This window comes from Salminus brasiliensis, chromosome 18 (genome assembly GCF_030463535.1).
Source record: "Salminus brasiliensis chromosome 18, fSalBra1.hap2, whole genome shotgun sequence".
Taxonomy (NCBI): Eukaryota; Metazoa; Chordata; class Actinopteri; order Characiformes; family Bryconidae; genus Salminus; species Salminus brasiliensis.
In genome coordinates, this window is record NC_132895.1 from 17,942,551 (window position 1) to 17,960,351 (window position 17,801).

General features: G+C 40.2%; 1 protein-coding gene across 1 annotated transcript; it reads right to left on the reverse strand.

Annotated features, from left to right (window-relative positions):
- Positions 1 to 3,341: 3,341 nt before the first annotated feature.
- On the reverse strand, positions 3,342 to 15,448 carry pygma (phosphorylase, glycogen, muscle A). Its single transcript, XM_072661458.1, has 20 exons — positions 15,206 to 15,448; positions 11,283 to 11,384; positions 11,014 to 11,092; positions 10,586 to 10,689; positions 10,362 to 10,493; positions 10,156 to 10,267; positions 9,483 to 9,565; positions 8,560 to 8,703; positions 7,280 to 7,372; positions 6,906 to 7,052; positions 6,596 to 6,759; positions 6,399 to 6,513; positions 5,653 to 5,754; positions 5,316 to 5,463; positions 5,129 to 5,187; positions 4,882 to 5,023; positions 4,567 to 4,774; positions 3,827 to 3,961; positions 3,596 to 3,662; positions 3,342 to 3,491 (listed from the first exon to the last, which is right to left on the reverse strand). Exons 1-20 carry the CDS (start codon positions 15,446 to 15,448, stop codon positions 3,342 to 3,344), a joined length of 2,529 nt encoding a protein of 842 aa, XP_072517559.1.
- Positions 15,449 to 17,801: the final 2,353 nt, after the last annotated feature.

The following is a 17,801-nucleotide window of genomic DNA, read 5'->3' on the forward strand; positions in this document are numbered from 1 at the left end:
ATTTCGGGCTTTTATGAAATCTCATAGATCACTCAAAACAAGCACAAAGGAAAGGACTAATAACTGAGTTACATAAGAGATGAACCAGAGGGAGGTCTACAGGCTACAGTGGCAAATGGTGCGAGAAGCTTTATTACATAACAAAATAAGCAGTGGTACAAAGATGATTAATTCAAAGAGACAATGAGCATCTTCAGCTTCATGATAAACTTTAAGACTTAATATTCAATAACTACCCACAACTGTTTGGATACTGCTATGAAAATACACCAACATTAAGCTTTCCTTATTTCAATAATAACATACCCTTGACTATTTTATTAGATGCTGCTGGTTTAATCCAGAGTGCAGAAGGGTTAACTGTGGTGCCTTTACAGTGAAGAGGCCAGGAGTTTAACCAAAATATAGAAAAGAAACAAACACCCAGGGAAGGTAGGCTAGGGGAAAGAGAATGCAGAGACTAGTGTAAAGTACTAGTGTATCTAAAGCATTTGAAGTATTGTGAAAATGTACATTTTTGTTCATAATTTAATTAAAAAAGTTTACTTATCATATATGTCATATGAACATCAGATGGCTGTGTTGATTTTGGATTTCATAAAACACAGTGGACCAACACAAGCAAATGACTTGGCATCCCAAACCATCACAGACTGTGGAAACTTCACACTGGACTTCAGACACATTGGATTCTGTGCTTCTCAATTATTTTTCCAGACTCAATGAGCTTGATTTCCAAATGAAATGCAAATTTTACTTTCATCTAAAAAGAGGACTTTGGACTGTTAAGCAACAGTCCAGTACTTTTATCTCCTTAGTCCAGGTAAGACGGTGTCTCTGGAGTGGCTTGATATTAGGAATGCAGCAGTTGTAGCTCCTTTCCTGGAGAAAGGCGTGTGCGCGGTGGCTCTTGATGCTCTGATACCATCCTTAGTCCAAGTTCTTAAATCTACTTTTCTTCACAATCCTCTCAAAGCATTATTCATCCCTGTTGCTTGTGCACCTTTTCCTACCACATTTTCCTCTTCCAGACAACTTCCAATAGTGTGCTTTGATGCAGCACTCTGCAAACAGCCAGCCTTTTCAGCAATTACCCTCTGTAGCTTAAAGAGGTACATGGTATTATTACTGTTTGAATAGTAATTAACTCAAACTCAAAATGAAATATTATTATATTGAAGGCTTGAAATATCTCACGTTATGTGTAATGAATATAAAATAAATTACATCATAATTTTGCACTAAATTATAAATCAAAATAAACTTTTTTCACAATACTTTCTTTTTTGAAATACACTAGTAAAACAAGGGAAAAACAAACACTTAGTATACAAATAATGAACATCTGTATTTTACTCAATAAGGGTGCATTGACCAATCACACACTTCATCAAGTAAACCTGATAAGTCTTCCATTGCTGTTTGGGAATGAAAGAATTAACATACTTGAAATTGTTGCCATTGGGAACTGGAGAGACTGAGCAAAGAGACAAGACAGGTTTTTGGGTGTGGTGGCAGTGTTACAGCTAGGTAATATGATGTTGTAAATATGACTCCATCATCTGTCATGTCTGCACTGTGTCTGTAGTTTCATTATATTCACTGCCTAGACTCCCTTGCTGTTTATCACATGTGTATATGCCTTATGTCTTTTTGCATTTTACTGTAGTTCTATCCCTCCTAATTTGCTTGTTCACTTGCGTGCATTGCGTTGGATTGGTTTTCTCAACACAAAAGGTCCTCTTAGAAGCGACACATTTCATTTCTATCCACCACTACGAACAAACTATTCAGTATTTATGTGTTTAGGTAAACTTAGAAGTCTTTATTCTCTGTTAAAAGGTGGATTATACTGGGGAAATGTAATTTGTGGTGTCCTCTGAGTGACCCTAGCATGCAGGTGGGAAAGCGGGTGTTCTATTTTGGCCTCTTGCCTAAAATCTCCTTTTGCATCAGTCAGGGGCTGCATGACATGCCAGGATTAATGCCTCTGGATCAGTGCGTACTGGGAACGTGTATTGTGACAGACTACATCCTGCTGACTGCACTAAGTGGTCAGTCTCCGAGGTGACGCAGTTCAAGCCAATGTGCTGGTAAAAATTTAGCATTTGCCACACAATAAGGCCTAGGTCACAAACCTTGTTAGCTAATATAAGTGACAAGTGACTTATTACAGGAGCGTGCGCTTAAATTGTCAACTCATGCAAAGGCGTGGTCCCTGGATGGATAGATACAGGAGAGTGCCTTTGCACTGTTTATTTACTGAAGTGAATGTGCCAAAGAGCAGGTTGGGGCAAAGTGTTAATCAACCTTTTTTATTGTTTTACCACAAGTTTTGATCAAACACTTGTTTATATAGTATACAGAAATGCAATGGAGACAATGTGTGTGTGTATATACTTTATTATTAACAGTGCAGTGCTTTGACGAACACATCACTGATAAAAACATCATTTATTTAGATTATTAGATTATTGCCTTTCTTAAGAGGTGTAGAGGACTCTCCTCAGAGAGCGTGTGAGAGATATAAGTCTATCTCATTGACTCCATGAGCTAGTGTGCAGGATTTTATCAATGGGCTTTATTGAGTGTTTTCCTATTGCAAAAATCATTTCCAGTTGGAAAACAAAGTCTGAATTCGTTACAAATAGCAGTTAACATACTCACTCATACTGACAAACCCTACCTAATGCATTGCCTCAGAAGCTATCTCGAACTCCAATTTGAAGCCCTATCTGTCACTCAAACAACAAGCTAGCAAAAAATCAATAACTCATATGATGAATCCAGCTAATCCGTTTAGAAGCAGTATATTTTTTGGAAGTCAACACATCGATATGAGAGAGTGCCACCGCTATTTTAGCCTGCATTGGATTTCACTCTAGAACACTCTATAAGTGTTTAAACAGCTCAAGTCTCAAAAAGCATTCTCATAAAACACAGAAATCCCAGATACACATTTACAGCAGAACAAACTGTGAAACCCAGTATGTACTGACACAGCAGAAATGACATTGTCAACGCACACCATTCCGGTACCACCATGTAACGCAATGTGTCGAGGATAAGGCACATGAGTTGAACATTGATGAAGGCCTTTTAACTCATTGATCTTAGACAAGAGTTTGATGACAGATTGAAGATTGACAGACAGCTTTTGTCAGCATGGTGGGAGCTAAGAGATGAGGTGTGACCATGTTTGACTGCAATTGAAGGTTATCAGACAAATACAGAGAAGTATTCCGTGCTGAATTCATTTAGAAGATTTATTCAGAACTAAACTTCTCCTAACTATTCATGTATTGTTGGCTCAGGATTTGGGCTCGATTGGGCTGTGTGATTTATTTTAGGTCATCAGGAGCTGCAATCTTCTCCAGACTGGGTTCCACACCCCAAATCTCACGAGCATATTGAGCAATGGTACGGTCACTGGAGAACTTGCCGGAACCAGCGATGTTGTAGATCACCTTCTTGGTCCATTCCTTGGGTTTCTGTTTAAAGACAGTTTAGAATTGAGAAAGAGATTTGTTAAAGCATTTGTTAAAGTAATGAAAGATTCAGTACTGGCAAGTCTACCCTGAGTAATGTCACTCACCTTGTAAAGAGCACTGACTTTCTCTTGGCATTTGATGTAGTCTTCATAATCTGCAAAGACTTTAAACCTGTTTGGGGTTTGGTCACAGAAAGAGCAGACATGGGTACAAATGACTGCTCTCATGCTCAAGGATGTGCTGAAGCAACTATGTAAATGAGCCTGTTTGAAAGACAGTAATATGAGCTACGTGCTGAGCATGTGTGTGAAAGCATACGAATGTGTAGTCTGTACCTGTCATGGTGCATTAGCATATTGACAATGTCCTTGAAGAGGTCAGGTTGCTTGGGACTGAAGAAACCACCCGCGATCTGGTCCATGGCCTGCTTCAGCTCTGGAATACGGTTGTAGTACTCAGAGGCATTATATCTGTGGAGGATCAGTTTATCTTTACATCTTTAATCTGAACTCTTTGCTTAAGGTACTCAAAAGTAATCTGGAAACGTTCACCTAACACCCCGTTAAGACACTAATCCACACACATTATAACCAAACCAGAGATCTTCAATGATACTGCTGGAAAGCCTCCATCCAACATCGCTTATCTTACAATATACGGTATATGTTCTTCACCATTGCCATTAAGAGAACATTTACTCACAAATCAATAAATACTATATATTTTTTAACATTTAAAAGTAAATGAGTATTATTAGTATTAAAAGTAAATTAGAAAATATTACAATATTTAATTAATAGTTAATGTTTCCTGTTTCTAAAGAGATATAGTTTTAAGACAGGTATGATAAGTTCAATTTGGACATTGGGTTGTACAGACCTATTTACCATATGCGACAGGTTTTCTTTCATAGGGAGGAACTATTTTGTCATTTATGTATTTACATGGTTCTTCAAGTTGTCAGGGTTCTGTATTGAACTAGGGAAATGTTGGAGAACCTGGGAGTCTCCAAACCCATCCTATTCCCATTAAGACTGATAAAAAGTTCTCGTATCTCCATGTTTACTTCTCTCACCCTTTCTTGTCCATGGCTTCCACATCCTCCACTCTCATGCCAAAGATGAAGATGTTGTTCTCTCCGGCCTCCTCCGCCATCTCCACATTGGCTCCATCCATGGTGCCAATGGTCAGAGCACCATTCAACATGAACTTCATGTTGCCTGTCCCGGAAGCCTCTGTACCAGCTGTAGAGATCTGCTCAGAAAGGTCTGCAGCAGGAACAGCTGCAGGATGAAGAAGAAATTATAGATTGGAAATGCCTGTCTGAGTTTAGAAAGGGTAAAAAGGATGAGAAAACACAGCACATGGTGGATTGTGGGAAATAAGGCACCTTTTTCAGCCAGGGTGACTCTGTAGTTCTCCAGGAAGATGACTTTGAGGCGATCGCCCACCACTGGGTCATTGTTCACCACTTCGCCAATAGCAGTGATCAGACGAATGATCATCTTAGCAGTGTGGTAGCCTGGGGCGGCCTACAACAGCAAGAACATGACCAAGGTAGGACAAACTAACCTTCTGTAAAGTTATACAATGAACAAGTGTGTCCACCACACATTTAAGCTCTAAAGTAAGCATACCTTTCCACCAATCATGATGGTTCTGGGAGTCCACTGTTTGTTAGGCTCCTTCTTGATGCCTAAAGCACACACAAAATTGATATCCCACATATAAGGATGAGGCATGAATGGGAGATGCATAATGGACTGGTGGAAGATGTGGAGGAAAATGAATAAGAGAGGGCTCAAAAAGAAATGGAGCACTCACGGTTATAGAACGTGATAATGTGCAAGCAGTTGAGCAGTTGTCTCTTGTACTCATGGATTCTCTTGACCTGGATGTCAAACATTGAGTTGGGATTGATCTTCACCTTATAGTGCTCTTCCAGATGTGTGGCAAACTTCAGTTTGTTCTCCTACAACAAGAGTGAACATCTTAGAGGTCAACGCTCAGCCTTAGGAAAAGCACACCATGCTGTGATACGATATAAAGAATCCTTGATTAAATATTAATGTACATCCTAGATTTGAAGGCACTGGACAGTGGAAACCTTATACCTGCTAAAGTTAGAATCAATGAGAGAAATGCTCTGTGTTTTTCTTACCTGTTTGACTTTGGCAATACCACGAATGAAAGCCTCATCATTAACAAAATTCAGTAGTTTCTTCAGCTGGTCCAGGTCTCTGATGAAGTCCTCTCCGATTTTCTAAGACACACAATCACATAGAGCTGTAAGACTGAGATAAAGAAAAATTAATAGAAAATGACAATATACAATTAACAGACTTTGTAATTCTAACTCAGGGCACTCTTACAAATGGGTTACTAAAGGGTTTCTAGCTTGGACCTTTGGTTCAACCTTCAGTTGATATTGTTTAACTGGCATATGACTTTACATTCAAAGAAGTAAGGGATGGACAATTCCACTAGATACTAAAACTTTTATTTAACTTTATGAATAATAAATATTAAGCTATAAAACATTTAGATATGTATATCAAAAATAAAGGTGTTTTTTAGCTTACAGGGCAGACATACTTTTGGGATTATCAGCGATCATGACCACCTCTAGTAGAGGTTCTGAAAATTCTATCTACAAAAAAATGGCTCTTCAAAGGACCATTCATTAAAAACATCTATTGAAAGGTTTGTTCCAAAGAACCCTAATTAGCACCTTTATTTTTAGACATTATCGTTAAATTAAATCCGTGTTTCCTGGAATCTCACCACGCATATGCATCAGAAGTGCATTAGAGCAGGAAGATCACTACAGAATTGTGAAATACATGCTTCTCAACCAGGATTACTAAACACTGAATTTAGCTTTAGCCAGCTAAGTTAAGAACTGACCTCTGCGATGACTTCAGCCAGGCCAGGGTTGCACATGACCAGCCAGCGTCTGGGGGTGATGCCATTCGTTTTATTCTGGAATTTGTGTGGGTCCATCTCATAGAAATCCTTAAACCTGTTAACACATAACATGACCTGAATGAAGGAAGCTGTGAAGGCGAGCAGTACATCAGATGTGATGTCTGAATGATACATACACGGTAGCTTTGAGGATGTCTGAGTGAATGCGTGCTACACCATTGACTGCGTGGGCGCCGACAATGCATAAGTGGGCCATGTTCACTCTCTTCACTCCTCCCTCTTCAATTAGGGACATGCGGCGCAGACGGTCATTGTCCCCAGGGAACAGGGAAGCCACACGCTGCATGGGCCAACATAGAAAACATTAAACTCCCTAAATGGGAGTTTACACAACTATGTGGGCCCAAAACTCTTACATTTCACAATAACTAAGTGAGTTATTGTAACACTATTCAGAACCCAATATGGTGTGTTTATGTGTCTGACCTCCAGATGGCGACGATTGATCTCAAAGATGATCTCGAGGTGACGTGGCAGCAGGTTCTGGAACAGGTCGATAGGCCAGCGCTCCAGAGCCTCGGGCAGCACTGTGTGATTAGTGTAAGCGCAGGTTTTGACAGTGATATCCCAGGCCTAGAACCAGAAGTAAATGCTCATGTAAACATCCTTCACTGACATGCCACCAGATACGTCAACATGTTTTAAAGTACACCTCATGATGGGGTTTCCTACAACAGAAGAACTGCTCAGAATAGTGTGTCGTGTCCCGTGGTGGTGCAAAGCTTAGCACTTCAGAGGTCATTGTATATGCTTTTAGACATGATTAACGCTTTGTGAAGTGAGCTAAAAAGAAATGACACCTTCTCCCATGACAGCTTCTCATCATCAACCAGCACCCTCATCAGCTCAGGAATAGCAAGGGCAGGGTGGGTGTCATTCAGTTGGATGGCCACCTGGGGGCAGAAAAGAGATAAATGTGGCTCAACTGGCAGATATGAGGCAGTAGATTTTTTTTTACTTTAGCTTGCTTCAGAATGGATATGCATCATACACCACATATTGGTTCTGCTGATTTCAGTTCTATTTTAAATTGAGATGTTGCATTTAGTATGAATACGCAGGGGGTACAGGCAGTATAAACAGTTTACTAGCTTGAACATAGCTTTAAAATCTGGTAGTTTCACTTTGTGAGAGTGATGTGTTTTTGTGAACTCTAAGGTTTTGTTAACTGTAAGGTTTACAGGTTAACTGCTGAACTATTTAAGGTGGAACAAAATGTAACTGTTCCAACACCTCCTTCTCCATTACATCTTATTAACGTTACCTGAGCATGGTGGATAACTTGCCAAATGCAATACCACAACAAAGATGACCATAGCACAACAATAATGTGGAGACTTAAGTGTGAGTGTGTGTGTGTGTGTGTGTGTGTGTGTGTGTGTGTGTGTGTGTGTTTACTGGAAAAAAACAGGGAAGTAAACCTACTGTGTAAAGTGTTGTCAAATGAAAACCAGACTCTGAAACTGAGACTCCACCTTAACAAGAGAATAACTAAATCCCTGTTGTCCCTGTATAGTCAGGATGTAACATACATGTTACCAGTTGAATTTTAAATGATAAACATCCAGCTATTCATACTCAGATACAATTCATATACCTTAAAAAACTACAAATGAGAGTCAGGAAAAGCATGACATGTTTAAATGGTAAATATATAGGAACCATGTGTATGTATCAGCTGATACACCATATGTCCAAATATTTGTGGACACCCTTTCTAATGAATGCATTCGGCTACTTACACCCATTGCTGATACAGATGTGCAAATACACACAGCACAGCTTGTCTAGTCCCTGTAGAGAAGTAATTAAGAAGGCTGAAAAGGCTGTAAAACAGCTCCATCCTATATTTTTGGGATCAACTGGGGAGTTGGGGATGAGGTGGGGTGGTGATCATTCAACCTCTTGACCTCAGTAACATTCTTGTCGCTGAATGCAATCAAATCCTCACATCAAGGCTCATCAAAATCTAGTAGAAAGCCTTCCCTGGACAGTAGAGACAGTTACTCCACCAAAAGCAGGATAAACTCTATGTTAATACCCTTGACTTGAATGTGATGAACAGTGGCATCAGACGCACCTTGTCAGGGAGGAAGGCGAAGTCAGTCCGAACAATCTCCCTCGAGCCGAACTTGGAGGCCTTGAAGCGGCGGATGATGTCTTGGAGCGTAGCGGCCACCACGAAATACTCCTGCTTCAGACGCAGCTCCTTCCCCTCAAAGAACTGCACAGAGGCATAGTGAGATTTTAAAAAATAGCTTGGTGCAAAATCAAAGTTATACAATGTTCTATGTACACCAAGTGCAATCCATCAGAAAAGACAAGTTTGCTTCTTCAGTTTTGTGCTGGAGTTAGGAGACCCAAAGAACGCCATTTTCACCTCACAGCGCAGCAAACTGTTAAGTAACCTCAAATAGACTTGCATATGTGGTTTCTGGCAATGTACAACATTCTGTTATCTATAAAAAAATTAACAAAATACAGGCTTAAAGATGTTTCACTGTATTTAGCAATGTGCTGTTCTTTTGTCAACAGCACAAAGCAATTTAAGGCAAGTGTGGGATGATTATGCCGGCAGTTTGCAGCTTGCAAGGCTAATTAGAGGGTGTAAGCATCCACTTTAGGTTCCACTTGTTAGATTCATTAGCCTTGAAACTCCAGTGCAAAACTAAAGAAGCAAACTTTAAATACCAAACATGTCTTAACTGACTGTTTGCTTAAATGCCCTAAAACCAAGCCCAGAACATTTTAGCAAAAATAAAATATTTTGATATAGTTGTGCGCAGACATTTGGAGATTGACCATTTCTGGTTATTTAAAATTTAGCAAATTAAGTAAAAAGCAACCAGATATAAATGTGCCATAACTTAACTGTAATGGCACATTTACTGTCATTTACTTAACTGTCCATGCTATATTGTATGTATCCTGTATTTGATCTGATACTGAAACTAAGAACACAGCTAATACAGTGAATGAAAACAGAATAGGGGGTTTACTGACGTTGTCATTGGGATACAGCACTCTCGAGATGTTTTCAGCCAGGTTCCTGTCCAGGACAGCCTGGATGTAGCCACCAATGTTGACTGAGAAGAGAAGGAACCAAAATGAGATGTTTAATCCTGTATCTTTTCAAGGCAGAAGAGTGCATGTGTGTGGTTGTATGCACATGGACATGTCCAAACTTTGATTAAAAACATAGAAAGCTACTTACTAGTTAGTGATATATTACTTATATATTTTGTAGCTCTAAGTTTCATGGACTTCTTTTATAAAGTATTTATGTGGAGTTTCCTTTTCTAAGCCGATATTAAAAGCACAGGGCAAAATCATTTTCCCCGAAAGCTGAAAGGTTTGAGGGCTGGACGATTGCTGACATTACAATAAGAGATTAAAACATTTGGAGTTTAGTACATTAAACACAATGGATTGCTGCCACCGAGTCCAAATATGGCTCAGTTATAGCAGTGGCAAGTGTGTTGTCGGCCAAAACTGACCCAACTGTAGCCAGCTGTAGCTGATTTTCGTCACCATGCTTGGATGAAAGCAATAAGTATAGGGCAGAACTGGGTCATGACTCATATTCTTTCTGAGATGCTGCATTCAGATTAAAACCAGTTTGAAAAGCTTGGTGTTCACAAACTTTGGAAAGGCAGTGTATGCACGTGTGACTCACAGTCTTTCAGGTTGAACTCGCATGGCGCCTTGGCAGACCACAGCCTCATAGTGTTCACAATGTTGTTTCTGTAGCCAGGCACAGGAGTGTCAAATGGCAGGGCCAAGACTACCTGTCAACACAAACGAGTCAACACATTACCACACTTAATGTCTATGAGCCCCTAGACACGCATACTGTACACATGCATACAGTGTGCACTTTACCTGAGTATCTACCCATTTGACTCCATCTGGGTGATGCTCTGTCCTGCCATAGAAGTGAACAGGGCGCATGTATTCGGGACGGGCTTTCTCCCATGGGTTACCATAGCGCAGCCAATCATCTGCTTCTTCCACCTGTTAGTTATGGACATGGTTAAGACGCCAAAGAAATAAACTGTTGCCTATTGATGAAATATCCCTTTCGAAAGGACAGGCATGTGACTTACCTGCCAGCCATTAACAATTTTCTGGTTGAAGATGCCAAACTCATAGCGAATGCCATAGCCATAGGCAGCCAAACCAAGACTAGCCATGGAATCCAGGAAGCAAGCTGGCAATGATGAAAGTGAGGTGAAAGGGGGAGAGGGTGAAGTAAGAAGATGAAGGCGAGTGAGAGAACAAGGGAAAAAGAAAACAGCTTACTACAGATAGCGTGTTTAACTTTGGGCCCTGTTTTCAAGAGACAGATTAATCCTAATTAAGAAATTATGCAGTCATTGGTGCTTGTCCTTAACTTAATCACTGTCTTTAAAATTGGCCCATAATATTTTATGGTTATGATTATATCAGTGGATTTGCTGGAGTCCTTTGTGTAGTTTATTTAATAACTGAGACAAAAAATGCATAGAGTGCAAAGGAAAAGCATGTTATATACCAGCAAGACGGCCCAGGCCTCCATTCCCCAGTCCAGCGTCCTCCTCAATGTCCTCCAGCTCCTCCATGTCTAGACCCAGCTATGAAGCACAAGACCACTGTTATGTCACTGGTTTCAGTATAATGAACTGGCGAAACCATCTGAGTGTTACATTTGCTGTGATGCTCTATTTATATTTATATATATTTATATTTCTATCTATATTTAAATGGTTTAAAACTTTTTGGTTTGGAGTTTGGAATTGTGAGATGGAAGTGTGGATCAGGCACCTGGTACATTGCCTCATCACAAGCGTTCTCCAAGGCCAAGTTCACCATGGTGTTCTGCAGAGTTCGGCCCATGTAAAACTCCAGGGAGAGATAGTACACGCGCTGGAGAAGGAGAGAGACACACAACAGCTTTCAAGAGACATGTTAGAGTCTTGGCATAGCTGAAAGCAGTTTGAGACAGCTTTTGCTTTGTGACATTATTATTATCAGCATTATCATGCTGAGGTACCAATTAGGAGATGGGTAAATTGTGGCCGTGAAGGGATGCAGATGGTCAGCAACACTAATCAAATAGGCTGTGGCACTCAAGGGATGATGCCATAGTATTAACAGGCCCACAGTGTGCCTCAAAACATTTCCTACACCATTACAACACCCCCACCAGCCTGGACCATTGCCACATAGCAGGTTGGGTTGTTGGTGCTGTTGGTGCCAAATTGTGACCATATGAGCACCTCAGCAGAAAGTGAGATTCATCAAACCTGGCTACATTTCCAGTATTCAGCTGCCCACTTCTGGTTAACTAGTGCCAACTGCATCATCAGCTTTTCTATTTGACTTGCATAAGTGGACCCTGACAAGTCTTCTGCTGTTATAGACTCTAGAGACTGTTGTTCTGAAAATTTTTCCCCATTCTGATGGTTAATGTGAACATTTCCTGAAGCTGCTGGTCTGCATCTAAATGATTGTATTCATTGCACTGCAGCCACATGATTGGCAAATTAGATAACTGCAAGAATGAGCAGCTGTTTAGGCCTTCTTTAGGCCAATTCCTTGATATGTAGACATACACATCTGTGCATAAAGCAGTTCAGTTGTAACCATACATTTGGAGTATGAATATATCAACTACTACTGCATGTCAGACATACAGAAATATTATATTTCTTTGTTTTGCATGCATTATGTGTAGGCTAATACAGTTAAATCTGACAATTTGCCATTTCCAGCAGTGCATGCTTTGACAGCCTGGTACTGTAATGTGATATATCTCACAGTTGTGCAGCGGTGGTTTGTACATGTCGTTCTTGAGATCCTGCTCACAGTGAAGCGCCTTCAGACTGAAGGCTATTTTAGAACTAGACCAAGTACTATTTTTATTCCCTGTCCCCTTTCTCTAGTGAACTAACATGGTCCAGCATGTTGGCCCATCCTTGTTGTAGAAGGTTTTTTTTGCCGATGCTATTGGAGGTCAGTATAAACAAGCAAGAGCAGAGGTGAAAAAATATGTTGAAGGGTCTGATGCAGACAGGAGGTGGAGGGAGAGGAAGGTCACTGGTGTTATGTAACACTGGCATTTTGACTCTAGTAAAAATAACCACCCCTGAGGTCACTAGCAAAGGTTATGTAGTCTGTGTGTAAGGCTGATGCACTGTCATAGGAAGAGAAAACTTGACTTGGGGCAGAGATCTACTGATGGCAGTCTTTTGTGCCATATAGCTTTTATTTCAGGTGAACAGGCAAACATGGCCCTTAAGGCAACTGGGCAACTCTGTGTTTATTTAGAACTTAAATTGTACTGTGCTCAGCTAGACAGGACTTTACTGTAAGGCTCCAGACTGAGGACAGTGCTTTGGAACCAACAGAAAGTTGCCTGAGATTCTAGCAAAGTATTGGGTAACGGTCCAGTTGTCACTAGAGATGGTCAAAGAGCACCACTGGAACTATGATCATGCTAAATGCATGCAGAGGTACAGTGCATCTACAATGTGCTATGACTTAAATATACTGTATATAGACACACAGGCTACAATATACATTCTCTTTGCTTTCTTAGACATATTTTAGGGAGGCTACACATACCATTCTAATGCTTTTTAATACCAGTCTGGATTCCATTTCATATAGGTTCATGTAATGACCTTTCGTCGAGGGAATGACTTTTGACCTTTGTGTCAAAGATAATTTAACCTGCTGCTGACCTTGGTCTTTAACTGCAGTGAGAAAGGTCAGAGATACTGGAACTGTACTGAGGTTTCATTTCTCTTTAATAACCTGACTAAAATACACAGTGCTAATATTACACTGTGAAAAGAACAACAGCATCAATATAACATGCAGGAGCTTAAATGTTTGCACACTCATGCAGAAACGCTTCGTTTAAAGAAATTTAGAGAATTAAAGAAACTTAAAGAAATGACGGCTTGAAATGACTAGAGGTTCAAAGTTGAAACAATTCATAGTAGATATCAATTCACTATGAACATGTCCTAGGTGTGGTGTTAATGGTGCAACAGTGACTTAATATATTACAAACTTTGAAGATCCCTTTTTCTGTACAACAGAAGAAAATACTTTCAATATTAGCAAAGTAAGAGCATCAAAGGTTTTTTTTAAATACAAGGATTTTATTATTGTTAAAATAAAGGTGTTTCAAATGGTTCATTGAGTGACCGGAGGAACACTGTTTGTCACTGTTTGAGATGTGAGTGTGAGTGTGAGTGAAACTTCGGTTGGTAAACAGCCTTTACATCAAGTGACGATTCTTCACACTTACACTTCTTTATTACAAACCTAGTTCTTCATGGACCCAAAAAGGGTTCTTCTATGGTGTCACTCAAGGAACCATCTGAACTTTTATTTTGAAGAGTGTGGAAAACCTTTTAAAGAAAGGTGCTTTTTCTGATTTCCATACTTCCTTTATTTCATTTTGCTTTCATGGTCCATTGGACCTCTACATTTTGACAGTTCCACCAGTCTAGGATGCTGAAGGCTGGTACATATCTGCTCTGATGCATGTGAAACCAGCCCTGTTTCTGCTTCGAAAAAAAGAAAAAAGAACACAAATCATTCGCCGCTGCCACACAAGCTCTGCTGGCACGCTCCTTAGCAACAACAGAGAGTTTGAGCCTGTCATCATTACTGGCCAATGAGAGCACAAGTAGCCACAGAGATGAAAGATCTGTGACACCTGTTAATGCTATAAGGTGCTAAACAGTGCTTTTACTAAGAGTAATGGTCATTCCTATGGGTGTCTCATTCTTAAATCTTGTAAGCCTTGTAACTATAATTGTTCTCATAGCTCTGTAATGCAGATGAACAGGTAATTTCCAGAGAAATACCTGTTAGCTGCTTACAGCCCCTGATTAATGTTATCACAATGTTGGCAGGAAAATATATTGCAGAAACGTCAGTTTCATTTAATGATTTATTATAACTACATAAACATGAATAGTTTTGGTAAATATTTCGACTGTATTCAATACTAAAGAAAATACAAACATATAATTCATTCTTGTGTATAAAATGAGTAAATGTGACTGGGGAGAAAGGCATCCTTTGCTAGTTGGATGTTGCAAATGTACAGAAACAGCCTTGTGAAGAACCACTAGGCGTGAAAAGAGCACTGTGAAACTGATGGAATTCATTTTAGATGAGCACAAAGTGAATGCTTTCATCCATGAATATGCTGAAGGAATTCAAAATATATAAAATAGATGTATGGCAACAGTAATATAGACTGGCTGAACTTTTTCCGTATCTGCCTCTCCATGCCATTCAAAGAACTGTGGTAAAATGAAACAGCATACTGCTTGACAACATGAAGTGAATTAAATGTTGCTGAATAATCATCCCTGTTGCCACAAGACTATTAAATGTAATCAGGAAAAACTCAGTTTTGAGTGATGATAAACCTTATCCTGCCCTTTTGCAGATGCATTAAGTTCATCTTCTGCCCCAGAACAAATGGCCTGATAAATGGCCAGTGTCAGGAGGAAGGCTACAGTGTGCACAGTGTTGATGTAATTTATGCCCACTGGCAGTCAAGTGAGTGTGGGTTCACTCTGCTGAATTAGCAAGTGTTCAGTGGAAGTGCATTATCACGAGTATTTAGGCTAGTGCACGTGTTTAAAAGCATATGTCAAACTTTTATACATTATCAGAACATGATCATGACTTCAGCCCAGGTGGTCTGCACTTACTTTGGGGTCCTTCTCATAGTAGTGCTGTTGCGTTCTGATCCACCTGCCCACCAAGTGGTCCCGGACTGTGTTGGCGAGGGCGAAGTAGTAATCCCGCTTTGTGGCCACGTTCCTGTCCTTCACCAGGGTGAAGTGGAGATGGCGGTTAAAGTTTGTCTTCAGGTCTGAAACATTCTCAACACCAGCGAGCCCCCTCACTGAAATCTGTTTCTTCCTGTCCTGGTCTGACAGAGGCTTAGACATGGTGCCCGAGATCCGAGTGTGTGTCCTATGGTGCAGGAGTCAAAAGTGGAAGCTGAGCCGCTCGCAGATCACTGTCACCGCAGCGCCTCCTGACTCGCCCTGGCTGTGCTGCTTTAAACCTGGCTGCATTAATATTCATTAGGGGTGTATTGGAACAGGCCACTTATGGGATTTCTACAGAATCCAGTAGCAATGATGATGCATCTGGACCATTATAAAGATGCATACACATACACATTTAGTGACACAGAGACACGCACGCAGACTCACACACACACATATATACAGTTGTATGCAAAAGTTTGGGTACCCCTAGCCAGATTTGTTTGGAAAGAAAAGAAGCACCATATGATGACAAGAACACCTTGTCTATTGTGGATCCATTGTACTTTAAGGTTGTGTGGCAGCCAGTGGCACAGGAACCAGTGCACAGGAAAATAAATGGAATCAAAAAAAAAAAAAATTGGTGAACATGACACAGTCACTTTTGGGTATGGAAGCTGAAAGAAGGGTGGCTTATACAACAAGACTTAAGTGTCTTAAGGACATTTCAAAATCTACCATGCTTTTTCAATGGCCCTCAAGTGTGTAGATCTTCAGACAGATATTGGGCCAAGAATACCACAGAACTAAAAGTGTCTTGCAAGAAAGGGTGAGGGGAAAATGACAAAAACAAGAATAGAAAGATTCCTAGATTTCACTTGCAAACTTGTAACACTTGTAAGCGCTGGCGTCTGCTAAAAGGGGCTTCAATACTAAGCACTGACATTGTAGTGTCCACACGTTTGTTCATGCAACAATTATTATGTATTATTATGTTCAACAGCTGTGCATTAATTTTTTTTCAGAGATTATGTTGTACTGTTGTTTTGTTTTAAATAAAAAAACGTGTGTAATTTGACAAGAGGTACCCAAAGTTGTGGTGTAGAACTATACACACATATATACATGCACAGATGTATAGACATATGTCTTCACGCATGTAGACACATGCCCACATATATTCTCACACATGTACTCATATGAACAAAAACGAACAAATATGCACATTTGCATTACACACATCTACACATGCACATCCACACATGCACATGCACACTTGCATTTACAGATATTCACACATATACAAGCACATACATACAAATGTGCACACAGACACATGTTCACATTGTGCACGACCTCATTTTGGGGTCATCCTGTTACATTTAAGGTATTCAGTGCCCACACACACGTTCCTAACCAAAGCAGTAACAGCACTGTTAAACTACATCCCCCAACAGCACAGGACAGCACAGCACAGTGCTGCTCGATTGATGCTGCAGACGCTCCAAACCAGGAGAAGCGCTAGAGTTTAAAACTTTCAAGTAGGCCAAGACATTAATAGCCACTCCTGACCCGTCCCAAAGGCCGTGATATTTGAAAGGCATGTCTTGTGAATGTCAGCAGCAAGCAGCCTCTCTCCTGCTGCTGGAAAACCTGCTATCAGCACAGAGTACAATCAACACAGCCAAGACGTTCACCTCTGACACCACAGATGGAATTTTCTTCTTTTTTTTTCACTGCATCTGCATTTGCTCTGTTTTTGTGGCTGAAAAGAGAAAGAAGCAGAAACAAGGAAATGACAGCAATAATGCATTTGTTGACTTGCATATCTTGCTGCTGGTACAACATTAGGGTATTGATTGGTGCAGTGAGGGCACATGAATTATGACTTGTATGAAGTGTACAGAAAATACAAACACAACGCTACTAAAAAGAACATTAGCAGTGTCAAACATGCACTGCAGGCAACTAAATGAGAAGGCATTCTGTGTGGTCAGGAACTTAAAACTCCACTGCTATAAGACTGAGGTATGCAGACAGACCAAACTGCATTTGCATTTTTCTATTAAAAATTCACCATTTAAAATATTATGTAATGCATAATACATTTCACATGTATCTTTATATAACATTGCTTTGTTAATTATTGATTACAATGAACTGATTTGTCAGAATTGGGACACATTCAGAAACACTTCAATATCACCTATAAGCTACTTTCTCTCAGATGTTAAAGGTTGCATGCCTGTTGACCCTCCCGCTCATGCAGTGCATACCAAAGTGCCTGGTTTGTCTGTACACTTTCACCTTTAAGCCACTAGTGGGGGCTAACTGAACCACATCAATCAGCTAACCTCAAGGTTTCCACCAGGATTCATCTACTGCATTTTGGATATGGCTTCCCTAGAATCATGAAAAGGTAACAGTCTGTTTTAATGGTGAAAGGTCATGTTAGGATGGAAGTGATCGAAACAGTCCAATATAAACAATTATAAGCAATTCACCAGCAGAATGTGGGGTCAAGAGGCAG

Excerpts from the sequence above, each read along its gene's own strand:
- pygma (XM_072661458.1), bottom strand. The coding sequence starts at position 15,448 with ATGTCTAAGCCTCTGTCAGACCAGGACAGGAAGAAACAGATTTCAGTG. Across the intron at positions 6,760-6,905 it reads TCAATCGTCGCCATCTGGAG|CGTGTGGCTTCCCTGTTCCC; the intron begins GTCAGACACATA and ends TGGCCCATGCAG. Across the intron at positions 4,775-4,881 it reads AGTCACCCTGGCTGAAAAAG|CTGTTCCTGCTGCAGACCTT; the intron begins GTGCCTTATTTC and ends TTCATCCTGCAG.